The sequence below is a fragment of the Pelecanus crispus genome, chromosome 4 (genome assembly GCF_030463565.1).
Source record: "Pelecanus crispus isolate bPelCri1 chromosome 4, bPelCri1.pri, whole genome shotgun sequence".
Lineage (NCBI taxonomy): Eukaryota > Metazoa > Chordata > Aves > Pelecaniformes > Pelecanidae > Pelecanus > Pelecanus crispus.
This window is the reverse complement of record NC_134646.1, coordinates 55,141,821-55,169,513: the sequence shown is the minus strand read 5'-3', so window position 1 is coordinate 55,169,513 and position 27,693 is coordinate 55,141,821. Positions and strand designations below refer to the sequence as shown.

General features: G+C 36.3%; 1 protein-coding gene across 1 annotated transcript in view; it reads right to left on the bottom strand.

Annotated features, from left to right (window-relative positions):
• DLC1 (DLC1 Rho GTPase activating protein) overlaps nt 1-27,693 on the bottom strand; it is a 218,749-nt gene that overhangs the window by 126,373 nt on the left and 64,683 nt on the right. The window contains exon 4 of the mRNA XM_075708673.1: nt 9,028-9,061. Coding sequence (XP_075564788.1) covers nt 9,028-9,061 — 34 coding nt within the window. The remainder of the gene's footprint in view (nt 1-9,027; nt 9,062-27,693) is intronic.

Sequence of the window (27,693 nt, the reverse complement as noted above, 5' to 3'; positions counted from 1 at the left end):
CTCACCTGAGTTTTCAACATGTCCTTAGAGGAATGTAAATAAGCGTGACTTCTCATCAAACATCAAAGGGCTCTCTCTTTTCCCTAAGGATTTGTGAAAGGGAGCCTTTTATTCTAATAAGACAGGAGTTTAAAGTGTGCATGTAAGTACCTAAAATATCTAAACAACAAAACCCTGTGCTGGCTTTCTGGATTAAAGCCCATGTCCCAGGTGATTGGGACTGAAACCGTTTCTTACTCTCCTGTTTTAACAGATGCAAAAAGAGAAAAGTTACCTGCCACACTTTCTTAAGTACTCTAAGCTCTTCATATTAAAGATGATTTAAAATTGTCCAGCTCTTTGATTCATCTTCAACAGCTCTGAAACAACTCAGCAATCCAAGTCCTATTTTCAAATATGAACACAGGAGCATAATATGATGTTACAGATGTTTTGAATGTTGTCTAGGAACCCAAAGAAGTAAAGAAGAGCTTGTTAAATTTTTCAAGAATGACTAGATACCTTCATAATTCTGTGCCATGTGCAGATTTTACTGCCCAAAGGTAATCTTTACTGGGAATTGGTGTACAATTAGCAGATGTCACAACAGAGAGCTTGTTCTTCATCTTCAGGTACCTAAATAACTATGAAAACGTAGCCAAAAGTTAATTTTAAAATTTGGCTCTGGGCACCTCAGCTTTTCAGAAGCTGACTCTATTTCTGGACACTGAAAAAGAAAGCCGATCACCTGATTTCCAAATCAACAGTCACATCACTACTTTGGAAACCATGACCTGATGATTACATGTCAGTATCAATTAGGACCAAGTGACCTGGTTTATATTTCACCTGAATCAATACAAGCCTTTATCATGAACTCAGTCCAAGCACAAATAGGCTAGAAAAAACTTGATTAACTGGTTATCACCATTCTCTGTTATTCTTGTTATAGCCAAAAAAGGAAAGGAAGAACAACTTGTTCATGTCCACTTTGATTTAAAAGCTATTTTTGGTCAGAGACCACCTCTTTTAGAATGTTACTGGTGTCCAATACAATAAGAGACCACAGTTTGGGCTGGGTAATATAAATGCTACTGAACTACTGTGTAACTGATAACTAACTTTATTCTGAAAAGCTACTTGATTAGTATTAAATATATGATACTAGCCAGAATATATTGAGTACCAGTTTACAGTCTGTATGGTGGTTCTAAAATGTGAGCACATTATAATTAGTTATAATGTAATACTAGATTAAATTTGCCGAAAGTAACAAATTCATAAGCCTTCTGCTGTATTTTCTGATTTGACAACAAAGAGCTCAAGTATGAAACATTGTTTTCCACGATATTTTTGTTTGCAAGTTGGGATTTTACAGTCTGGAAGGGTGGATAAATAAATGATAAAAAACTGGCTGGAGAGCATCTCTATGGAAAAGGCCCTGGGGTCCTGGCAGACAGCGAGCTGTGGGTGAGCCAGCGGTGTGCCCTGGCAGCAAAGAGAGCTGGCATCATCCTGTTATGTATCAATAAAAGCCAGGCTTGTAGATGGAGGGAAGGGATTATCCCCCTCTATTCAGTGCTTGTTAGGCCACGTCTGCAATACTGAGTCCAGATTCAGGATCCTCCCAACACAAGACAGACATCGATAAAAGGGAACAACTCCAGGGGAAGGTCACCAAGCTGGGGAGGGTCTGGATCACTTGGCCTGTGAGCTGAGGCTGCAGGACTTGTTCAGCCTGAAGAGATGGCTTTTGGGGTCCTACCAGCAGCTCCTCAGGACCTCGTGGGAGGGCAACAAGAAGATGAAGCCGGGCTCTTCACATTGTGCATGTGAGGATGACACGAGACAACAGGCATAAACTGAACCCAGAAAGGATCAGACTGGATATAAGGAAAGCTATCTCCTCCATGGAGACAGTACAGCAGTGAAGCAGGCAGCCTACAGAGGTTGCACAGGCTCCATCCTTGGAGGTTTTCAAGACTGGACAGGACAAAGTCCTGAGCAACTTTGCCTGACCTCAGGGCTGGTCCTGCTTGAGCAGGAGGCTGGAGAAAGGACCTCCAAAGGTCCCTTTCAAGAGAGTTATCCTGAGTTATCCTTGTTTAACTGTATTTTGCTAATAGGTGATGAAGTCTGTTATGAGAGACATTCTTACAACTTATCAATCTGTGACAAAACTTACATTATTAATGTCAAAATATGTTTAAAAGACTTCAATGCTAACGCTTGTTCTTTTTCTAATCACATAGTTTATGGGATAAAAATAACTTGGCTTAACAAGGAAATACATATTGCCTTAAAAACACATTGGATTGGCCAGAAAAGGACAGCTGAAGGATTTAACATGATGGCCGGCAGCAGTAATCACTCAGCTGGCACTATATATATCTTTATTCCTATCAGAGAAATATCTTGATTAGCATAAGGCAATTCTATTACAGAACTTACGAGAAGACAGCAAATCAGCAAAGAAATCAAAATTCAATTGCTCACCACAGGAATATAAGACACCACGGCATTGCTTGTTTTCTCTAAAGTGAATACCAACATTTTAATATTTGTTGAGGAAATATTTAAAGTTGTTTCCACAATTAACACAATCATCAAAGAATCTCAAAATATATCATAGCCACAAAAACATTAAAGTGCATGATATGGACAAATGCAACGTAAAAATAAGGATCTATTCTTGTTATTGGCTTAAAATAATTCAGTTAAGCTTTCCTCTCTAAGTATTTTAAAGATCAAAATAGATGAGACTATACTAAAGAAATGAACAAAATTAAATGCCTTTGAAGATAACAACAGCATATTTTGATTTAAAAAGCTCTTCCAAAGAAGTATAAAAGCAGTCCATACTGATGGCCCATACTAATGCAGGTGGAATAAGAAAACAGAAGGTGGCTATTTAAGAATTCGATGCACAAGAGGTTCTGTTAGTTCTCAGATACTTCAGATGTACTTTATTATTATGCAATGATTTAATGGAATTTGTTTTAGCCTTCCAGAAAACACCTGTTTTCCTGTTCAGGCATGGGACCTGAACATTTGTGTCCTTCTTCAATGGTATACAGCCTTCCTGACTGCTGATTCCCCCTTGGAGCACATTCACACTGCCTGGCCCTACCCTTCACTTTTTAAGACTCAAGAAAGTAATATAAAACAGACAATCATGAGGAGTTTTAGGGACTGTCCTGCTTCCAGTGCATTTAGCATGGTTTTAAGTGGACTTTCAGAGGAAAGCTGCAGTCCCAGGATCTACTGTTTCCTCCAAAACCTAAAGAATATGGCCACAGCATCTTAAGATTAACAAGACTTTGGCTTTGCACAGTGCTACATGCATTTTAAAGTTTATGTGTTTATATCTACATGCATACAGTGAATATGGTGTGACTTTTAAAAGTGAAGTAATTTATTCAGAAGAACAACTACGGTAGTGTGTGGCTAATAAGCCACTAAAAATCAAATACCAAAAAATCATGACATCAGCTATTTTACTGCATTTAGAAAAAATAAAGAAAACCCAACAACTAAACATCATCAGGAATCGTAGGATGAAATGTCAGCTTTTGGCTGACAAACCCTTCTTCTAGTAATGAAATAAATGACAGTGGAATAAAAATATATCTATTAGCATCTATTAGTGTTTGGCAGACATCCATGCATATTCTGGCTGAATTTCTGTAACTGTTTTTTAGTATGACAGATTGAAGTGTGAGTGCTCACCTGACATTTTTATTTAGAAAGCAAACACTCAGCTAAAACAAATTTTATGTCTGTTGCAACATCAACAGTAAAAGAAAGATTACCTAGCTAGGAACTGGTACTTCAAACCAAGGTCTCACAAAAACACTAATAAGTCTGTTCTACTAAGCCCAGATGCAATACTTACAAAAGGAACAATTAATAATTCATGTTGCCCAGTTTATTCTAGAATACTGGCTAGAGATATTGTAAAGCAGCGAGAAAACTAGTAACTGTGCCAATTAACTTGTATTTCTCTCCAGTTTACGTGGAAACTGATGTTCTGTAGCCAGTCAGATTAAATCTTTTAATGTTCGCTCTAGGTTCAAAATAAGTTATGTATGGATGAACCTTTAATGACTTAATGAAAACAGAGCATCCAGTGGGTACTGCTCATAGAAAGAATTGATTTCTCTGGATCTAGAACATGCTTGTAAAATCTAGCAGAGATTTTCTTTTTTTTCATTTTTGATTAGAGCTGCAGTTAAATTAAATGAAATTAAAAGAGCTCTACCTAGTGTGCCAAGCAGTTGGTCTTTTATGTGCCTTGTTTAATGACAGTGAACCTGTCGCTACTGGATTTTCAAGATCCTCTGCTGTGAGTTCTCACAGACAGGCCTGACCCACCTTGTCATCACTCCATCACCTCCTGTTCTGCAGCTCATCTCACCATGGGGTGGAGCACCAAGTGTCCTCTGCTGACACCGACAATTAGAGTCTGTGAGAGGAAACGTTAAGGTCCCTTTTATCGTCTGTGTATTTGTCTTCCTTGTGAATCAAAGGCAACCAAAGGACATTGAGTCTGTACTTTATTAAATAGTATCTTTACCAGAAATCTAGAGGAGATGCAGAAAAAAAAACCAAACAGAGACCTGTTCACTGCTAGGCCCATATTGTAATACTGACACTGGGAAGCTTTCAAACACTACATTGTCCAGAGATCCAATGAGGCTGCTGTCTTTGACTGTGCTTTATACTTTATTGTCTTGTTTCCTTGCTGATCACCAAAACACAGATGGGAAATGGGCTATCAAATCTGTTCTACTCCATGTCAAAGAGTGACGCTTTTATTTGTGCTGAAGTAGACCTCTCTAACCTACTAGTTATAGAGACTACTGAGCTTTACCCAAAGAAGTTGTGCACTTTTTCCACAGTATATCATTAAAGCAAGAGGGAATATTTTGGTAGAATCATGAAAGCTCTTAAAAGCATGTTCACTTGCTGTTCTGCTAGGGAATTTTCACTGCTATAGATGAGTAGTTTTCAGTTGCTTTTTTATATCATGTCATGTGTTCTGTGCTTTTTAATTGATCCAAGTTTGTACTTAATAACTAAAATGTAGTACTCAATGACTTAAACCCCCGCCTTAGTTTATTTTTAAAGCAGCAACTCTTCTAAAGGTATGTTCAACCAAAATACCACAGGGCAGTTGTTTTATGCACAGGAAAAATTTATTTATTATAATGCTGAACATTATGGACCAACGGTATTAATATTTATTTAGGGCTAGACTAAACCTTCTGCCCTGTTTATGTGATAGCACATAGTTTCATCACCTCAAGAGAAATAAGCTGTGATAGTCCCTGACCAGATGTGGATATGCACTCTGCCCCTCCTGCTGGCTCTGTTGTAGCAATATTTCTAAGCACAAACAGAGTTCACTATTCCCTACAAATATTTGAGGATAAATTGGGAAATCATGAAGTAGGTCCACAAAGAGACTTAGGCAATACTTCTAATATTGACTTATAGTCATTTCACCTTTGTTTTGGGAACGCTGCTCCAGAAACTGAAGTTAGCCCTGAATTAGGAACCTCACAGTGGATTCATTGTAGTGAAAATTGGTATCTATGTTAGGAGCCATCTTGACTCTACAGTTAGTGGACAGTTAACCAATACCATTCATGAAGTCTCGTGTGTGATTCACGTCAGTAAACCAAATGCTGACAAACCAAAGGTTCATATGTTGATTATTTTTAGACTATAAATTAAGCCATCACCACTAACTCTGACACAGACACCTTCATTATTGACAGGTGAGATGAATACTCCATCCCTCAAATTTCTTCATTGTTCATGGACAGAATTTGACAATAAAAATCACAACAGTCAGCAAGGTAAGTAAAGGCATGGGAATACATAAATTACTCAAAAGACAGACAGATGCATCTGAAAAAATAGTCTTCTGAAGCTGGTTGCTGGCCTGTATTCCTGATTTAGGTGCTGATAGTCTGAGCCCTGAGTCATCTCTTGGCTTGAACCATCGTTTTCTCTGACTGTGCATGTTGCTTGATCTTAACTTCTACCTTAAAAAAGTTCTTTTGAGAGATTTCTTTTTATCACCATTGCCAGAAATGTCAACAGTATTGAGACTTCTTAAAAATGCATTTCTCAGAAATAGCTGATGCCACAGTACATGATTTGTAATGCCCTAATTCACACAACTTGAAGCAATAGTGTACACAGTTAAGCATGACTAATGTTCAGCTCAATACACTGACCATTTATAGATTATTGCCAAAGGGACTCTGCAATTGCAGGTTTTACTGCACTTTCTACTGTAAAAAAATTAACTGGTTATGGAACTCAAGTTATTAATTGACAAAAGTAGCAATGTTTTCAGATTGCGTTTGGCTTTGCTCTAAATCTAAAAATAGTGTGTGGGGTTTTTTTTTTAAGCACTCCATCTGAAAGTTTGTATTTGATGTAGTGAAAATTTACTGTGTGTTGGAAAATATACAAAATTGAGAAAATATTGAATTTCAAGGATTAACAACTACTATAAACATAATCAGTAATGTGTGAACTCCTAAGCTGCTTAAGCAGCTTGGTCCATTTAATGATCTAAATGTTTGGTTGCCTATAGGAAAAGCATTTGAAAGTATCAAAGTATCTAGAGTCTACAGAATAGAAAGTCTTGTAAAAACAGATTTTTATTTTTATATATAGGATTTCTGAACCAGAAGCAGTGAAATAACAGCCTTTCTACTTTCCTGTATTTCTCATTCCAGTCCCAGATGAAACCACATAGTATTAAGTAGGAAAGAGAGAGCTGCAAGAAATTATTACTTCAGATTCTCAGAATAAGAAAAGATGTTTGACTAGATATTTTGAGTGCATTTTTAATCCAATTTTAATTTTAGTACAATGCTATCCAATCTCTTTACCTACTGTGTTATTAGCATTGTCAGTAGTAAAATAAACAAGTCCTTTTTGTTCTGTAATATTTTGTAATATATTTTAGTCTGTTTGTAATAATATAAAGTAGAAAGTGTTAGATTGTTGGTATTTAAAAAAAAAATCAAAATTAGTATTTGTTTCGTTCTCTTACAGCAGACATGCAAATACGCTATATTCTGTTTTGAAGGCTTTCACACTTTACTTATGGCTTTGTCATTCATCAGCCTTATGCAATGTCATTTATCTGGTGACATGTAAGCAGCAATGATCAAACAATGGCTAGTTAAATTGCAAAACAAGATACCTGAATGTCTGAATCAAGATCCAATTGCATTTGAAAAAAATACCCCTAGAACCAAGTCACTTCAGTCAATAGGCCTGATTTAAATAATCATCTCCCTAATGCATACTTAATGTTTCCAAAAAAACATCATAACCTTGTGAGCTCTTGAGCTGCAAAGAGTTACACAAAAGCCAAAAGATTAAAAGGCAACCACATTTCCATTCACAGTCTAGCTTGTGCTCATGTGCATGGAAATGTCAGCAAACTGACTCCACATGACATGAAGTTACCGAATATTTGTAATATTAAATATAATGCTGTCCACAAAAAACATAACACTGAAGTCTGGGCAGGAAGAAGGAAGAGAGAGACAGATTCATATGCGTATGTACAGGTTATAAAGTGTATGTAAAAAATACATTTATTCCGTACTATCATCAACACTGACATGATAGGTAGTTTTGACACTGAAGAAGTAAGCATAGATCTTTGAGTTTTATTTCTGGTTTTACAAGCTGTTAACTATGGCAGACACTTGTTGCAGCTCTATTCCTCTAGTATAAAACTGGGGTCATTATATCCCTATGCCCTGAAGATTTTTTAATGACTTTCAGATAGCTTTTAATCTTGTATGGTACATAATTGCTAAAGATGTACAAACACCTATAATGCTGCATGTCTGCTTGACAAAGTATTTGAAATTAGCTGCAAATAGTAGGGCCAGTTATAATCAGTTTGCATGTTTGGGCATAATTTAAAGGATGTGGCCAAATACGAACTACCTCACAAAAAGGAATACCAAATAATACCACCTGCAAACTCTATAAAGAAAATCCTTATTGGGTCACAGTTTGGGAATTGTTTATGAATTTCAACAGAAAAAATAGCAACATCCCGACCAGAGGTCTCCATAGCTTTTACAGTACTGATTAGCACTGTAGCTTTTCTCTCAAAACCTTTTTTTAACTTATTCCTCTCCCTTAATAAGCAAAAGAAAAGAAATAATCTGAACCAGGATAATGAAAAACAACATCACCAACAAAAATCAGACATAAATCAGAATGGCAGGTGGCATTTGGATATTTTGAGGTATTTTTCAAGCTATATTTGAAGTACAGTAGCAAACTATCAATTAAAATAAATGACGAAGAAACCAACAGAGATTCTAGAGATCTATCATGCTGAGAGTGGTGTGTTCCCTAGTGTTTATCACAATACTCCCATTTGACAGGGTCTAGCAGACGATCACTAAAGATTTCACATATCAACACCAAAGTACGTATAGTGTTCAGAGAACATATATAACAGAAAAGAATAGAAAACCAACCTTTCAGTATTTGGGAAGTACTTAGCCAAACTAAAAAATATTATCTCCAGTGAAATACTCCAGATAACTGAAATTTCCTGCCATACTTAAAGACAGACATTAAAGTTCACACTAAGTCATCACATTCTACTGACTTGAACAAACCCATCAGCATCCATATTTATTAATCGAGACATCAAATAAATCAAAATAGATTTTAACACGAAGAAACAAGTTAGTATCTAGAGGAAGACTAACATGTAAGGGGCAGCTGCAATTCAACCGGGTACTTTGTAGGATAATTTCAAACATCTTTATTAGTATCACACAGAAAGCTGGACTGCTTTTCAGAAAGAGAAAATAACCTATTCAGGAAACAATGAAAAACCTTTACACAGACATTTATCAGGTCTGTAACCCTACACATTCGAAACCCCATAGTTGAAGCCTGTCTTTTTTCACTTAGTTAATTAACATTGTATTCCACAAAACAAATACAAGGAAATGAGAGAACAAGTAAATATTTACTCACCAGCCTTCTCCTTCTCTGAAATAATTGGCATAGCCTGAAAGAAAAAAAATAAATGATACCACTATTAAAAAAATAAGACTGTTAGGGAGACATTATAAAATCTTCAGGTAGATTTTATGAGTATCCAGGAGGTCCGGAAAGAACTGAGGTCTCACTGTGTTAAGCACTCTGGAGAGAAACATACAGTTCCCATTTGAGTGGCTTATAATCTGTTATGAAACTAATTACTGTTAAAAAAAAGGTCTAAGAGAGAAGGGAGGAGATGGAGTTAATAACATATTCCAATGATTGCATTTTGAAATGATTATCCTAGAATACATGCCCACAAAATTCCACTGGGAAATTACTGAATAATACTGACAGAGTGAAGACAAAAACTATGTGGCTGAAGATGAAACTAAAATGCCAAATCTTTATTCTGCAGAAGTCGAGTTCTGTCATTGACTCCATATAATTAGGACTTGTGCTTAAATGTACGTTGTTCTATAACATACCAATTTCTTACTTTTTATATAATTTGTCAGAGACAAGTAATAGAAGTGTTTTTGTATTGGCTGTAATTGTTTTTGGACTTGGAAAATTTTTTTGCAATGGATGTAAAAATCTTTCATGTTATGCTTTTCTTTCAGACTAATGCAGAAGAAATTTCTGAGTGTATTTTTCCTAAAATAAGTAGGTTATAGATTGAATGAATAGTAAAATGGAATTTATATGGCACACATATAAACAGAATTAAAGAACGTGCAGATATGATAAAGGTAAGAAAGGCTGGATGAGAAATCGGATTGGGCATGCAATGTATGCAGAACTGCCATGTGAGTTAAGGTATCAATTTTACATCCCTTTCACTCACGTCAGCCTAGCCTTTGTTCAGCAAATTTTTCTGCTGCAGATTTCACAGAAAAAGAAAGAGGGGACTGATGGCCAGAACTCACAAAACAGCCAGTTTCAGACTTTCTATAGAGCTCCTGAAATAAACTTTGAAAATTTCATTGCAGTATTTGATTTGTCCTGCTATATAAAATAGTATTTTATAGCATTTCCTGGATGATATTTTGTACAAAATTTCAAAAAGAACATGTCTTAGACAATATATATTAATAAATACCTTAGAGATTGGTAATAGCCATAAGAATCCTTTTGTGATTCTTTCTGTTTCACCTGTACTCTGCCTAGTTAAATATGTTGCTTGATTTTGACATTCAAAAATGTTGCACCACCACACTAATATAATTCAAAACAACAGCAGCTCCTTGCTTGAAAAATATTTCCCTTGCTTTGTGCAAACATATATTTGGAAGAAGCACCATTTTGCTCCAGTAATGCAGCGAAGGCATTAACTTCTATAGACTGAAGAAAGTTAACATGCCAAAGTGTCCTGGTTTCTTTTGGCTGGGGTAGAATTAATTTTCTTCCTAATAGCTGGCATAGTGCTGTGTTTTGGATTTAGTATGAGAATAATGCTGATAACACACTGATATTTCAGTTGTTGCTAAGTACTGCTTATGCTAGTCAAGGACTTTGCAGCTTCCCATGCTCTGCCAGGCACACAAGAAACTGGGAGGGGGCACAGCCAAGATAGTTGATCCAAACTGGCCAAAGGGATATTTCATAGCATATGACATCATGCTCAGTATATAAACTGGGGGGAGTTGGCTGGGGAGCAGTGATTGCTGCTCAGGGACTGGCTGGGCGTCAGTTGGTGGGTGGTGAGCAGTTACATCACTTGTTTTTCCTGGGTTTTGTTCCTCTTGTTGTTTTCCTTTTCACCATTTTTTTTATTACTACTATTATTATTATTATTATTTTATTTCAATTATTAAACTGTTCTTATCTCAACCCATGAGTTTTCTTACTTTTACCCTTCCGATTCTCTCCCCCATCCCACTTGTGGGGGGGAGGGTGAGCGAGTGGCTGCGTGGTGCTTAGTTGCTGGCTGGGGTTAAACCATGACACAAAGAAACAATGAAATCATAGAATGAATCAAGGATCAGTTGCAAAGAAAGAAAAAGTGTATTATGTACAGATTTTAAAAAATGATGGATAGAATTTTGAAAACCAATATCTAATTTTCTTTTCTTTCTGAGATCTAAGTGGTTACGCTGACTGAGAATAAGAAAATAAGAAAGAAAACCCCAGATTGACTATCATAATTTGTCCAAGAATGACATTTGTAAAGTGAGAACTTTGTAAAGAGAAGAAGGTGAGAAACAAGCAAACAAGCAGGAAAAGAAAACCAAACAGAAAAAGAAAAAAGAATAGAATCATAGAATCGTTTAGGTTGGAAAAGACCTTTAAGATCATCCAGTCCAACCATTAACCTACACTACCAAGTCCACACTAAACCAGTCAAGGGTAGACTAGACTAAACCATGTCCCAAAGTGCCACATCTACCCATTTTTTGAATGCTTCCAGGGATGGGGACTCCACCACCTCTCTGGGCAGCCTGTTCCAATGCTTGACTACCCTTTCCATGAAGAAATTTTTCCTAATATCCAACCTAAACCTCCCCTGGTGCAGCTTGAGCCCATTGAGGGAATGAGGGAACATTAGTGTAAATTGAATGGAACAGGGCAAAAGGAGGAAAGATGGGGACAGGTTAGTATCATGTTTTCATTTTAAGCATTGTTAGCCATAAAAAACCCAAAGAAGGTGTGATGGCGTCCTTTAAAATAAGCTTAGAAGACAACATTGAGATGATTGGAGAGTGTCAGCATAGAAATCATAAAAGCTGTGTCATGAAAAAAGAGACAACAGTTTGATGGGGATTGCCTTTGTAAGGTCTAAAATGCAAGGCCAAGATGAACAGCTGTGATTCAGTGGACTGGGGGGAAGCAGTTACAGGACTCAATAGGGATATGACAGAGTGACAAGTACAGAAGATAATTTCTCTGGTGGCTTTATGACAGACTTAAATGGACTTTAATGATGTTGTCTATAACTGCAATGCGAGTCACTGGTAGTGACTTTGGTCTGAATGAACACTTCTGAATCAGCTGCCATCATCATTCATATCAGCATACAGGTTGTTTTTCATATGAGCATATCAGATTTTAAAACATTGTTAATCTTGTCGTTTGTCACTTCAAGTTATTTCCTGGAAATATACAATATTTCTAATGGATGATCACTAAAACATGTTGATTTACAACAAAACATAAATTTTAGTAAATTTGTTAGATGCTAGTCCTAAAAGTTGTTAGAGTTGTTTAGCAGGTTTAGCTCGGGTAAAAAGCTGTAGCTGGAAATACAAAGAACCATAATGCCTCAGGACAGACCTGCAAGTCACAAAATTAGTACTTCTGTTAACTGGGATGAAGAAGCACTATAAGTTCCAGACAATTTAAAGGTAGAGCGAGGTTTGCAGAAAACAGTACTTCTGTTTCTACAGCAACTTTGCAGCAATTCATTAAGATTGATGCTAGAGAGACCAATGTGGATTATACAATCTACTGAAAGTATGAATTCTAAAATCAAGTCAGGTGCATGGAAAAAAATGCTACTAGAGTATTTGGATAAAGAAATACATTCAAAATGATAGCAGCACAAAGTATATAAGTTTTCCAAGAATAATTAGGAGAAAGACCTCATACAGTGGTGACTACCTGTCAACATCATTTGTCACTACTCCAGGTCCTCCATATGTAAATACACAGATTTCTTTCTAGTGCCTCACTTTTCTTCCTGATATCAGACTTAACCCACTTTTTCAACAAAACATGGTTCAATTTCCTTCATGTGCTTTTAAATGTAGAACTAATTTTCTCTGATTGGTGTTACTGATTAACTGCACAAGAAAAAAGTATAGTCTTTTCCAAGAACTAAATATTTTCTCAAATTCACGTGAATCCAAGTGAAAAAAAAAAAAAAATCTCTGAAAAAGCACTTATTGTACTATCAAATTAATGACGGCAAAATCTTTTACTTAGAACAGACTGGGAAGCATATTTTTTCCAAAGAGTGTCAATATTCTTCTCATTGTAAAGACTGCAGATAACATGAATGTTTGACTTGGAACATGGTACTGTGTCATACTTATAAATTCCAAATCCATTACAACAGTTATGAAAGATGTTTTCCTTAAAACAATGTATATAAACCAGCAAGTCTTGCTCATTAATTCTTTACAAGTTAAGGAGAACTCGTATATATATATATATATATAATATTTTTAGTTAAAGGTTTAGATTTCTTAGTTTACAGAAAAAATTGTAAATCTTCCTATTTTATTAAAATATATAGTAAATGTAAAGTCCCTGATTAAAAAAACCAAACCAAACCAAGAAACACCCCAAAAAGCTACCCTCTTTATCCACAAAGTACAAAGACATCTTGGACAATACTTTCAAATATGTCTGTTTTCTAAACAGAGTGTAATTGTGCTTAACCAAGATGTAAAATGAGCTAAAAATTCTGTCAGAATGTTCTATTGCTGCTTAAAAGCTGAGGAAAAAAAAAAAATCCTAAATGAGCACAGCATTTCTTGAAAATTTAAAATAAAGTAAACCATGAGTGAATCTTGTTAAACAAGATCTCAGACAATCCTACTATTGGTTTATTTTTTTGTTAATACAGCTACACATACTGCTTACATGCTACCCAGTGGGAAAACATGATTGTTACTTATGAGAAATGCTCTCATCTCCAGTACAGTTTTGAATTCACTGGAGACCTTCATCCAACGAGTTCCATATGTTCCAAATGAATTGCATTCCCAGGAAGTGATTTAACATTTCTGGCAATGGAGCAATTAAACCGGATTTTCCTGCTTGGCCAGATGGGTTCACTGTAACTTCACATTATTTCTCACTCTCCTCACAGAACTGAGGAACTGGACTAACAATTTCCACATGATCAAGTCACATGTGTTTAAAAATAAAAAAAAACAGGCACACACCCTTTTTACACTCCCTTCACAGATTTCAACAAACACACTCCAAAGTCAGGCTCATCTCTATATTTTTAATAGTATGTGCTCTTAACAGCACCAAGAAAGGAGCCGGGGGGGGCGGGGACGGGACGGGACGGGGGGAGAAGGGGTAGGAAATCCCTATCACACCATTGCTGAAATATACTCAGGATTTTCTTCTAAATTAGAGAATGTGATTTTTAACCTGTGAAAATCTTACTTGAAATGTCATGCTGAAAATTTTTGTATGCATCTGTGCTGTATTGCAACTAATTCCCTGTACATATATTATGTCTGCAAATATGACTGTAAAGCACATGTAAAACACTATATTGGACATTTTTCTTTAAAGTTGCAGTTGCCTTGCTCAGATAGAAATGATTACCAGTAATACCAGGCTAAATAACCACTTCCTTTGCATTTCATTAGAAGTTAGGTAGAAAAGCTGTCTTTCAGCAAGAAAGAAAATAGTGGAAAATTCTGGTAAATCAAAACTTAAAATAAATTTTTTGCACAAATGAAAAGTTTTGTTTGACCAAAGTCAAAACACCTATTTTTTTTCTGAGCTTTGAAGAATATTTTAACAAGAAAGAGAAGTAAATATGTAAAAAAGCCCACAATTTCAAACAGCAACCATTCGTTTTGGGCATGTGAAGTTCTTCACTATGAAAAGCAGAACGAAAGAGTCCCTTCCCACTCTCCAAATTAGCTTCCTTCCATTACAGAGTCAAAATTCACATATTTCATCTCTGAGCTGGGCTAAAAAATTAACACCGTAGCTTTCCAGATCAGAAGGGGTATAGTCAGTAGATGTGTGCAGCGTCTTGGTCGTGAAAGGGGGAGGCATAATCTGCCAAGAAGACAGAGCGCGTTTGCGAGCAGCAGTGAGGGCACGCCAAGCTGCAAGACTGGCATTGCAAAAAGCTGGGGCACATCTAGTCTGACCTCAACATAGCTTGGCTCTCCCTTAACTATAGTGCGAAGATTTTTTTTTTTTTTTTTTTTTTTTAAATACTGATTCCAAACCTGCAGACAAAGCCATTATGAATAAAATTAAACCAGCTATGTTTTTGTTTCCTTGCACTCACAAAACATGAACAGCTCTGTCATGGCTGACTCATCTGCAAAGGGCTAAAATAGATGGCAAAGTTTTGTATAAACCAGCAAAGTTACTGTAGAGGAACATGTAGCATACAATTTCTGAAATAAGGATCTAGTGACATCTGTTTATTTTTGTAGTATCTGATAAACCAATTGGAATGAGTCTATATTTCAATTTTGCAAACAAGATATAGCATCTTCATGTTACAGCCATTAAATCCACATTTTTTCCCCAGAATAATACTTCTGGGTTTTTTTTGGACTACAGAAGATAAAGTGCATTTGGCATTACTTGGATCATGTTTTCAATGCTGCCATCCAACCATGATGGATATTCTACAAAACCCTTCCATCACAGAAGGTGGTCAGCTCTCCAGCCTTTTTTCAGGTATATATTTGAATAGACAAGCTAGGAAATTTCCTTGCTAATGACCTGATACATCTTGATTTGTAAGAATTTCTCTAGAATTTTGCCTGTGGAGATAATACCTTCTACTGTCCATCATGAAAGTAAAACAGGACAAACATTAGCATACTGGGATTTGACTAGAAAGGGAAAATGCAGCCTTCATAATAATTGTGAGCAGGTAATTGTTGCTGAGCTCAAGCTGTTATAAATGCCCCACCTTATTTTTGGCAGTGCTTTTATGGTAATCATCTTTTATTCCTGCAGTTAAAAATCATGGTCTAAATTCTCACCTTAGTGGATGCTTCTTTTATACAAAACAGTTTTAGTAAGAATTGTGGTTTTCACTGAAATGATTTGCTTGAACACCAAATCCATATTCCTGTTCTAAAAACCTGGATGCTTTACATTGCATTAGGCCCAGAAAAGAGACCAACCTCCAAAGCTTGCAAACATAAAAATGAACGTTATATTTAGTTTTTAAATAGGATAATTGATTTTAAGACCAGAAAAAACCTATGTAGATCAAAATATATCTCTGCTGTCTTCTTTCTACTCAAATGATCAAAACACACAAAACCCCAAAATTCTCTAAAGAAGAGTGATCTACTGAGCTTTTGATAAGAAAGAAAGGAGGTAGTATCAAAACAATATACAATTACCAAGGAAGGACTAATGAACCGAATGACAGAGAACTCTCTATTCCAGTAAACAAGGGCACTCTTGTACCTGAAAACTGAGGTCAACAGTGCTCAGACAGAAGACAACCTTTAGGCATTTTATAATTTCTCAAACAGTGTACATTCTGTATCATCTGGAGTCCTTAACTAGACATTTTATTTAGAAGGTATGCTCTAGTTTTCTTAATTTGGATGAGTATTAGTTAAATTTAACTGGGTTATTTTACAGAAGAAAAACATCCACAATCACTCAGATAGTTTGAAAATAGGTAAATACTGCCGTCCATAACTGGGAGTTTTCCCAGTTATATCCCCATTACAACAAAATATTGAATGAATATCTCTACCAGAAAATTCTGATGTTTTTAAACCAAAGTCTGTAGTATAAAAGAATTAGATTAAGAGACCAGACATGTAGAAAACACTTTTTGAAAAACCAATTAATTTAAAGTAGAGTAATCTTTTGGTATTAGCACTGAACAGAAATCATAGCAAAATGTAGAAGAAAACCCAAGAATGATTCATTTATCATTCAGAAATATTTATAAAACATAATTTTATTAAACTTTTAAGTATTTAAAGTAAGTTTTCAGTTCTCCATAATTTTTTCCAATTTTTATTTTTATTTTTTTAAGGAAAGAGAAAAAAAAAAACATCCACTTCTAGGATAGACCAGCTTTAGAAGGGATATTTAGCAAGGTCTTTCTTCTTTGTGGTCTTTCATTTTACTAAAGGTTGCAATTACTAGAAGTAGAGCAGAAGGCAATTAAATTCCACCCAACAATAAAGCTGCATCGATTAACTCAATTTTAAAAAGGAACTAATGTCACATTCAGAGGTCTCTGACTAAATTTATGAGAACGCTATGAATTTAGTTCTAGTGGAAGTACAAAGCTGTATGCTTGCCTGCATATGCTCTCCTCCAGTCTGCTGTATGCCTCTCCCCAACTACTTTGTTTTCTGACTACATATTTCTGTTTGCTTGAGCCTCTTTACACCACTGAGGTCCTGCACAGAGACCCCTTCTGGTTAGTGCTGGATGGTTGGCAGTTCTTCCACAAGGCACTTGCCAAGAGCCTGCACTTGGGGTGGTCTGGTAACTTCCTGCGTTTTCGTCATTGAGCTGGCATAGTGTGACACTTGCTGGACTGGAAGTGCAAAACAAAGATGCGGAATAACTGCCTTGTGCTCTGTTTGGTGTTATTCTAGACTTTCCATAGATCAGGGTAAGATCCCAATGCTCTGAAATCTGTCAGGACCACGTACAGATGGTTTATATGACAGATAAAGCAACAGCCTGTCTGCGGCTTATCCAGACCATTAAGTAGAATTTGGCCATAATATAGAATTAAGTCCTTTCTCTTTAGGGATGCTAAATTCTTCAGAGCAGCATCTGCAAGTTCCTAAATACCCTGAGTTACCATCACACACTTTGTGAAACATAACTATGATTTTTTTTTAATAATTGTTAGACCTCAGCTTATTTGCATATCAGAACTTGGAATAAAAACAAATGTGTAAAATAAACTTGGTTTTGATACTTCCCCAGAGTTCCCCAGATAAGGAACTGTGTTTCCATTTAAACTGCTCTTTGATTACTGCAGTGGACATACAGTACTTGAAAGAGAGGTCAGGTAAATTTTAGTTTAATGTTAAGGAACATTTATATAGCTTTTGGTATTAACAAAACCTGTGCTTCCTCCAGTTCCACCAAACATATGTGTCTTCCCTAAAGAAAACATAGCTTTAATGTTAACACCAAAGCTGAGATGTGGCACATACCTCTAGAACTGGAGCAGCCCCAAGTGTGCTCATGCTTTTCATCAATCACCAGAGGTTCTATTAGGGTTCATTTACACATAGAGAGCTTTTTCCCAAGCTCAGAAGTCATTTGTTTAGCTAATGTTTATCTTATAAAACCTTTTACAATAACAAACACATCAATAAACCCTGAAACATTGGCAAAGCTGAACTACTTGGGAACCAGAGGGCACCCAGCTCTATAAGGCAGCAGTAAAAGATAATTAAAGTCTCATGTTTCCCATTTGTTTCAACATCATGTAATGTCTACAAATGTGATTTTGCATTAAAGCCCTTAAATCTGGGGAATGCTTCTACACAGCTGACAGGAATCCCAGGTGATTTCAGTCTTTTCTCATCTCTTTATATATAAAACTTACAACCTTAGAATAAGTCCATGTTTCATGTAAATAAAAAATTCTTTCAATCATGTGATGATAGAAAGTAAAATTTGTTACATGATGACTCTAAGTTACAAAATAACTTTGAGCACTTACTTGAAGAGTAAAAGGGGAAATTAAACCCAACAAAATCATATCATTCCTGTCTTTCCCTAGCCACCTCAAGGAAAACAAAGGAGCCCTTTGCCCTTCATCCCAAGAAAAGCAAGTAATTTTGAAAGGTGCAGACATGAAAATCAGGAAGCTCATCTCATTGCTGCAAGTGCCAGAGTCTGTAATAATGCAGAAGCTGCATGTTCATGAGCTAACTGAGAAAAGGTTAGCAATAGAAATCATCAGATATGTAAATGAGCAATCTGATTCTAATGATCTTTCTGTGAGGTCAGCCTGAATCCAATGGTTGATTGCTATCTACGTTTTTGAATTCCACTGATGTTAGTCTCCTGTGTTCAGATCTCTTGGTTAGCAGCAATAAAATCATATTTGAGTTTCCTGAATATTATATATGAAGGGTTGGTATTTGTGCTGGTTGAGGAAGACCTCACTATGTTCAGCTTTTATGTTCTGAAAAAGAAAATCAGGTGTAGAGCATTGCAGCAACTTATTGACACCTACTGGAAGGGCAGTATCCAACTATTGACAGCTACTCACACTCTCATCCTGTGTGACTTGAATCTCTTGAATCTCTCTTGAATCTCTGCAGGTAACCCCAGCTGGCTACTCTTCCCATTGTTAGCAGCAGCAGGCTGCTGCAACTGTTTAGAGTTTTCTCTCTCTCTCTAAATAAAAAAGCAAAGCCCAGGAAACTAATTTTTAAAACATTGTATGTATGTTTTGGCACAAATCTTTATGCTCACAGTCTCATGTGAATTCAGTCACTGTGATATTACGTTTGTTGGACCAGGTGGGAAAGGATCAAAAGCAGATCCCCAGGGAAGCTCTTGATCTTGAGCTTTATCCAAGCATAGAAGAATAAATTACTACAAAAGCTACATCTCTTCTATGATCATGAAACCTTTACTTTCTGCAAAATATCATAGTTCTTTGCTCAGGAAGCTGAAGAGGCACATAATAGCGATGCTAATCATGAGATGATGGAGAGAAGAGGGAGGTAGCATGACAGATAGAGTCAGTGATAGGTTTGGGAGAGTCAGTGGGGTGTTTTATTGTGGAAAAAAGTGCATCTGACTTTGGAAGGTAGAAGGGGTGATCATAGGAGAGAAAGTGTCAAATTTCAGTAAGTTATTACCAAGTCAGCTAGATGTGATAATTACTGTGTTTCCTCTTGGTTTACTAAAATATAAAGCAAAATAGATTAACATAAACCACCCTATTTGCTTTTGCAAGGAGAAGACAAATAGCAAGGAGTAGAAGCACACAACAAGACAGTAGCTTTGTCTTGGGTAGGAGGAGGAAGTAGAAAGGAGGGGAATAAACACTAAAATATGCTATCCGGATCTCATTTGCTTATTTGACCATATTCTTGGAATCTCAGCTTTTTTTGTGATCCAACATAGACGCGTAGTGAGTCTGAGCTTAAAAATCACCAAACACCGCTACTGTGACCCAACTAAGCCAGTATTTCTCTAGGTCATCCAAGAGAGCTGAAATGAAATGAGTTCTTTTGAGTGCTGTCTGCATACATAGTGTGCTAACTTTTAAGCACTTGTCAAGGTTGTGGGTGACAGATAGAGGCAGTAAAACAAAAGGATATCTTTCGAGTGAAAAAGTGATAAAACTTGCTTTTGAGTTCATTCAAGAACTTCTGTTTCTCTCAAGACGATTTAAAAAAAAAGGTAGGAAAGATTGCTTACATGAAAACAACTCCTTTTTTTCCCAAAAGACAGGAAAAAGAAATAAAAATACGTAACAAGTAAAAATGAGAAGTTTCTTTGTTACTGGGAAAAGAAACAGGAGCTTTATCTCCTAAAAGGGCCTAAGGAAATGATGCAAAGTAGTTTTCTTAATCCAAATATAACAATGAAAGTTCTAAAAAATACCCCAAGCCCTTGAAAAACCTCTTTGGAAAACAAAACATTCATCCACACAGCTGTTTTATGCTAAAATGTTTATAACCAAATCCCCCTTTTTTTGTCTGAGAAAAAAACCCCAACTATAACCATTTGTACTGTAATACCTAAACTCTGGTCAAATGGAGTATCAATTTTTCTTTGCTCATATAACCAAAAGCTTGGTTCCTCTGGTACAGCTGATAAGCCAGAGAAATACATATTTCATCTGCCACATAGTTTCCTTAGCTGGAAGTATTACCAGTAAGAGCATTACTCCAGGTCTGTGCTATGACCAATTCCTAATACATTTCTTTAGGGTCTTGCAATACCTTGCTTAACTCAGTAATGCCTGCACTAACATTTCCTAGTACATGGACAGACACTGGCACAGACACACGCTATACGTCTTCCATCTCTGTGCAGCAATCCCATTTTATTGCCAGGTACTATCTGTCAAGTTAGGATCTTTGATGTCATAAAAATCCAGAAACAATAGAAGCACTCATACATCTGGGAAGTTTTGCTCATGCTGCCGACATATTTTAAAAGCCTGGGAGGAAGGAGGGGTGTTTTGCAATTGACTGCAGGGGACTCTGGGTTCCATTCACCATGTTAAGGCTCAGCCATAAATGCTGCAGGTTAAAGTGAGGATGAGCTTACAGCATAGTTAAGATGACAGGCTAGTTATTACTTTTCTTAGAACAAGACCACTGGACATAGTCGTGGTCTGATATTAGAACAAGAATACTAGTTGCACAATCTTGGTGCCAGTTACAAATATTACAAACACCTAATTTTTCTCATCTTTAAAATCTAAATAATAATGCTTTACCATTAAATGGGATGTTTGGGTGCTTTCAAGTGCCTAGAAAAAAAATCCGCAAAATATTCTGATTTTTCTATGATAGACTTTTCTATGCATTATGTCTAAAAGTTTAGTATATTACAAGATTAACACATAAATCAATCTTACCTTTTGAATGTATACACATTTTTTCTTACAGTTGCTAATTTTTTTACTGTAAATCATCTAGCATGCTATGTATTTCTGTAGCTTGCATTCTGATATCAAAATATTTTCCAGTAAGAAGTTCCATATTTTAGTCCATTTGTTTCTAAGACAGTGATTGTTAGAATCAGTGGGTGTTAAAGTAGACACAGATCCTTACAACATAAAAATAACACTGCATTTTTTATCTTAGTTTATAGGTAATCATAATTTTCTGTTCAAACAGTGGCTAACCATAGCTGGTGAAGGATACGCTTTGTCTGAAAAACTTTGTTTTACAAACTCCTTTTATGGGACATTTAAAAGCTGGAGATATTAAATATTGCCATTCATTTATCTAACATAAGTTCCAAACATTATTATTTTCTATAGATTATGTGTTTCTAATTCATGGAAAAAATAAATTGTTACTGGTACAGAGCACGATTCTGCTAAAGTCAGTAGGAACTTTGCTGATTACTCCAGTAAGCGAAGGCTCAAGTGGATGCTGCCTGACTCATAATATTCCTGTCTATGCTGTGTCCATTTCCTTGTTAAAGACACAGTTCTGTGTGTGCCTATATGGATATGCATAAAAGGTAATAAAATCTACTATTAAAAGCCAGGATTTATAGAAAACATTTTATAAATTGTTACATTTACTATGAAGACAGCACTTTTAAGATCCTTCCTTTTCTAGAAGTTCTAAAATGAGTCTTCTTTCAGGACCACTTTATTTATTTATTTTGTTCTGAATTTTATTTTTGGTTTCTGCAGGCACTAAGAAAAGAAGTGTCTCATCGACGTCTGTGTTCCCACGCTATTCCCATGAAAAGCTCACTCAGGCTTGCAGACAGATGCACCGCAGATCCTGAGAGGAGTAAGTAGGTCCAATTCTGTGAAGTGCTGGGCATTTTCTATATTTCTCCAGGATCATGCCCTAACAGTAGTTTCTTTCTGAATTGTTCCAACTTTCCCAAACTTTGTATGGCATATTACAAAAACGTAGTTCACAGTTTCTAAACTTTCAAAACTTTCCAGAGGGAAAAAGCACACAAGAGTCCAAGTACACTCTTGGCTTTCATACCAATACCAGTCCCCCGAGGAGAGTTTGAATTATTCCATATTTTAGTTAAGAGGGACTATTACAAGTATGAAATATTTTCTGCAAAAACACTTATGTTCACACTCAAGTCTCCTAGAACCAATATTTCACAAGCATTTAAAAATATTCCTGACCATTAATGATGGTGCAAAGAACTCTAGAAAGCCACAAATCCTGTTTCACCACATGAAAAAGTAGGCGTTTTCTTGAAGCAGATAGTCTGCAGACTGTCAGAGTAGATTTCTGACAAAATAGCTGTATTTCACATGAAAAAGATTTTGTGAAAATAATTATATAAGTAGGATAAATACAAAATTTTAAATCCACCCACATTAATCCTAGTTTTGTATGTAAATTTAAATTACAGAGTTGCCACAGGAAAGGTAGATGGCTTTTTTTTAAAAAAAAGATTTCTTTCTTGTGTCTTGGCAGCAAAGTAAGCAAAAATGTGGCTTAGTGAAAATAAACCACCCAACGAACAAATAAAACAACAACACTGTACCAATCCTTCTACCAGTGCCTGTTTTTCATTGGAAAGAATAGAAGAATGCATTACCCTTGACCACCCATGTACTTTAGACCTTCCAAACTCAATGTTTGCATGCTGAACTCAATGAGGAAGGAATAGTCGATGTGTACGAAGCAAGTTGCAAAAACTTGCTATGTCTCTCAAGACAGAAGTATAGAATGAAAGTTCTATTTTATATTTTCCTGTGTTTCAATTTAAGAATAAATGTGGTGACAGCAGTGGAGGGTACTCATCACCTTGCAGTTGCTGAAAGAAAAAAACCTTTAGTAGTTAGTACCAACGAGAGTGAGAGAAAGAAATAAGCCAACCTACAGATAAATTAGATCAAGATTTTTTAGTCTGCCTTTTTTATGCTCATTTCCCCATTATTTTGTACTTCTAGTCTAGTCAAAATCTAGACCATTCTGATTCACTTTTCATAGGCAAACCCTACTCCCTGCCATCTGGGCTTGGCATGATTTAGAAACAGAGGAACACCCAGAAGTGAGGACCCAACAGGCTAGGGACTATTTAGAGAAGCTGGATGTATTCCAACCTGCGAGGCTAAAGGAAGTCTACCCAAGCATGCTGAAAGACATGGCTGATGTGATTGCAGGGCCAACTAACATCTGTGAAAAATCATGACAACTGTGGGGTGTCCCTAATGCTTGGAGAAAGACTTACAGCCATCTCCAAAAGAGGCAAAGAGGCAATGATCTCTAGGCTTGTCAGCTCACCTCAGTCCAGGGAAAGATCATGGAGCACACCTTGGAATCCATTTCCAAAGACATGAGTGACAGGAAGGCAATCAGGAGCAATCAACATCAATTTACTAAGAGCAAATCATCCTTGACCAACCTGATTTGCCTTCCAAGATGCAATCATTGGCTACGTGGACAAGAAGAGAGCAGTGAATATAACATACCTTAACTTTAGTAAGACTTTATACACTGTCTCCCAAAGCAGTCTCGTTTGGAATCTGAGGAAGTAAGAGCTGGAAGAGCAGACAGTGAGATGGGTTGAAAATTGGCTGGAGTGACATTGTTTAAAACTGTCAAACCATTAAAACTGATATCTTCAGCTAGGGTATCTAGTTCAAAACCAGCTTTTCTCTTAGAGTTTTCAGAATGAGGACAGAACTGATTTGTTCTGAGTTCCTAGTAGCATCTGGATGGATCTTTTAGACACAGGACAAAATAGTTAAGACAATGCCAAACATTGCTGAACACAGGAGAGCAGCTCCGCACTATGAGGAAAAGATGAAATTCTGTGAAAACTAAAATCAGTGAGATTTCAGGGAGTCCTCCAAATAACAAAGGATTGGGATGCTGACACACAGGGAACTTGTGGAAGCTGAAATAGGTCCTACTATGTGTACTGAGCTTGGTTTATGGAACTACAAAGTGTAAGAATTTCTTGTGAAAGCATGAAAGAAAGGCATAAATTCAAACTTGAAAACCAAGCAGGAAAATTTGAAAACCAAGAAGGAAAATTATGTTGGCTTAAAGCATACCCTTACAGATGCTGCAGATATATGACAGATTGTCTTGAAGTACTTTCCACGGACATCAAGAAAACAAATAATGGCAGCAGAAGGAGATGGTGTTGCCATAACTAGTAATAAGAAGTTTTCGTGGGTTTCCAAGTGGTTTGAGCAAACTCAATCTGTGTGAGAATGTGACAGCATTTACAAGTGCACATAGTTTCAAAGCTACATTTAAACAGAACTAAATAACCCAAACTTTCAGCTTAATAAGTACCACACAAAATACCCTATATTTCAGCACTCACTCTCCTGATTAGTACATGTCTTATCAAACGTGAATATCCCTAACTAACTCACAGTAACCCAGAGCAGTCCTGAAATACTGGCACTAGAAGCATCTATTTATCTAGGTCTAGAGAAAACCAAAACTTGTTTGTGTGCACATCAGACACTGTAAGCCTTGGCATACAAACAAATACACTGCAGCAAGTTTCCTGATTTTGTTTTTCTCCTATGCTGAAAATTCCACAAATAAGTTGTTAGGAAGGTGAGGCTAAGGAAAATACGTAGCAAGAGATTGCTTTACTACTTCATTACTATAAAGTGCACTTGCAGATAGCCTCTATCTTTATGAACTCTGTTCTCTCGTATGAAGCTGTATAGAAGCTGCTGCAGCTACACATTTCTGGCTGCTGTTGAAAATCTCAATGTTCTGATAGCAGTTAAATTCTGTTAAGATCATCACTAATTACAAAGTTCTGAAAATGATTATTCACTGTTATTCCTATTTCTTTTGCAAGTTGTTTAACGTACTTAAGTATTCTAGGAGTTAAAGAATTTCAATAATGCAGTTATCTTTTCTCGTATGTTTTCTCTTTTTGGTCTTGTCTTTTGGGGTTTTTTTTGTTTGTTTGTTTGTTTGTTTGTTTTTAAGACAGCTCAAAATTTTCATCTGAGTATTTTCAGCTTTTATGACCCTGGATGCAGTATCACAGAAATTGCGTGAAACAAAGTAGAACAGAGCAGATAGTCTGATCTCTGTGTCTTATAGGCAATTATCTATTGTGCAGTTCAAATAAGTAATCTTCAGGAGACTAAAATGTTCAGGAGAGATTCAAGCTGTAGGTCATAAGTGTTTGGCAGTAAATTAATTTAGTAAATTAACTTAAATAACCCAGATAGAAAAAAAGGCATATTTTGTTTAGAACATTATGATGATGGAAAAAAAAAAAAAAATCAGTATTTCTGCCAGCTGTGTCTGGAGAGTCCTCTTCAAGATTGGTAGAGCATATGCTAAACAGGAGAGAGGAGTCTCCATAACATCACTGGTCCTCTCTGCTCTGTATCCTATCTCCATTTGTGATGAATACTTCAGAGAAAAATATAGCTCGTCCTTTGTCCTCTGAATACCCCTGACCAGCCAGGGATAATCATCCTGTTCTGATGCCTATAGGTAATGAAATCAAGTGTGAGGTCTTATTTTAGTTCTTACTGTGCTGAAAAGCTAAAGCAAGAAAATTGCAGACACACTGATTCAGAACAAATCTTGATCGTCCGATAATCTAGGAAAGAAATGATTGTGCATGGGAACTACTGGAACAAGAGAGACCTCTGCAACCATGTCACACCTTTCCAAAGACAGGCAGGAAGGATGGATCCAACCTTGTTACATAGGCATTAACCTAATCTGTTTTAAAGACTTAAAATGGTTCCAGTTTGCAACCTTTTCTAATAAGTTGTATCAACAGTTAACTGCCCTTTTGCTACGAAAGTGAATGTTATTGCAAGGTTGCACTTTAATTGCTTTCTGTAGCAAATGAATCTTCTTACACCTTTACTGGCAAGATTTAAAAGCCGTCCACTCTTAGATATCTTTTCCACGTTCCTACATACAGTTATCAAACCACTCATTATCCTTTGGGCTAGTTCCTCGGTGCTTATGGGGAACCAACTTACCTACTACATATAAACAAAGTTACCAAAATCTTTAAAAGTTACTTTATTCCAAAATAAAATAGGCAGTAGATCAGGAATATCAGAATGAAATGCCCTGTTAGTGTCTCTCATTTGGATGAATTAATCCTGTAGGTGAAGAACACAGCTCTTTAACACAGTAGGATCAGTACAGTTTTAATGAACAGCTGATCATGTACCACCTTTTAATGGAAGGACAGCTGCACTGTTTGGGAAAATACCTGTTCAAATGAGTGAGACTCAGTTCCAGAGCATCCAGAATCTGACAGTCAGAGCAGATCTGTGTGATGCAGCAGTGGAAAGAGAAATGCTTGGTAAACACCAGAGCTCCCACTGCTGAACTTTACAGCTGACCTGCATTGATGCTTGCAGAAATGGGAACTTTGTACATGCACATACACAGACCATGAGACAAAAACATAGTAGCAGCATAATTACTAGTTTGAGGAGCTGAGCTAGTAGAACTTCAGTGAAAACAATAAGGACAGATTTAAGAGCTCATACTGCTTCTGTGGGAACTTCAGATGACCACACAGAACTCAATGGGAATTTGGAAAGAATTTCCCATGCATTTTATGGAACAAGTTGCATACTCCACGTGGATTCACACAGGATGGTGATTTACTGGTTGGAAGAACAGAGTCCGTTTCTCATTTTGGAAGGTGGTACTGATGGTGTTTTTTGGGTAGAATTGGCTAATAATATTGTCAAACCACAAGACAGCAGGGAATGCAAAAACATGCCAGGTTTTTTCCAGTAAATCTTAAAGACTATCTGCTAGTAGATGACAATGATGTGTGGTTTTTGAAGAAGATAAAACTATAATTTATTCACACAGATTAATGATAAAAAGCCACTCTTTAATAGCCAGGACAGAGAGAATCTTTAAAAAGAAAAAATCAAACCAGACAAAAACATATGCAGGCTTTTTTTTTTTTTAAATTCCTCAGTCCATTTTGTATCAATAAAAATAGTCTTGTATTTAAATTTCCTACTTAATTCTTCATTTACACTTTCCTATCATAGTTACGCATTGCATGTGTTCCTAGAATGATACTTTTGCTATGCAATCTCCATATCTCAAAATACAAATTACTTATTGTATTTGCTGTCTGAAACTGTTTTCAATTTCATCTTCATTTGTAGAGATAGTCAAGACCCACCAATTTCAGATGGAAATTATTAGTCATCGTCTTCATATTTTACCTAACACAGTCCAAATCAGTATCTTCGTTGTTATTCTTTCATTCCCTGCTTCTGATCTTTGCTCTGACAGAGATTTTGACCCTGCTGAT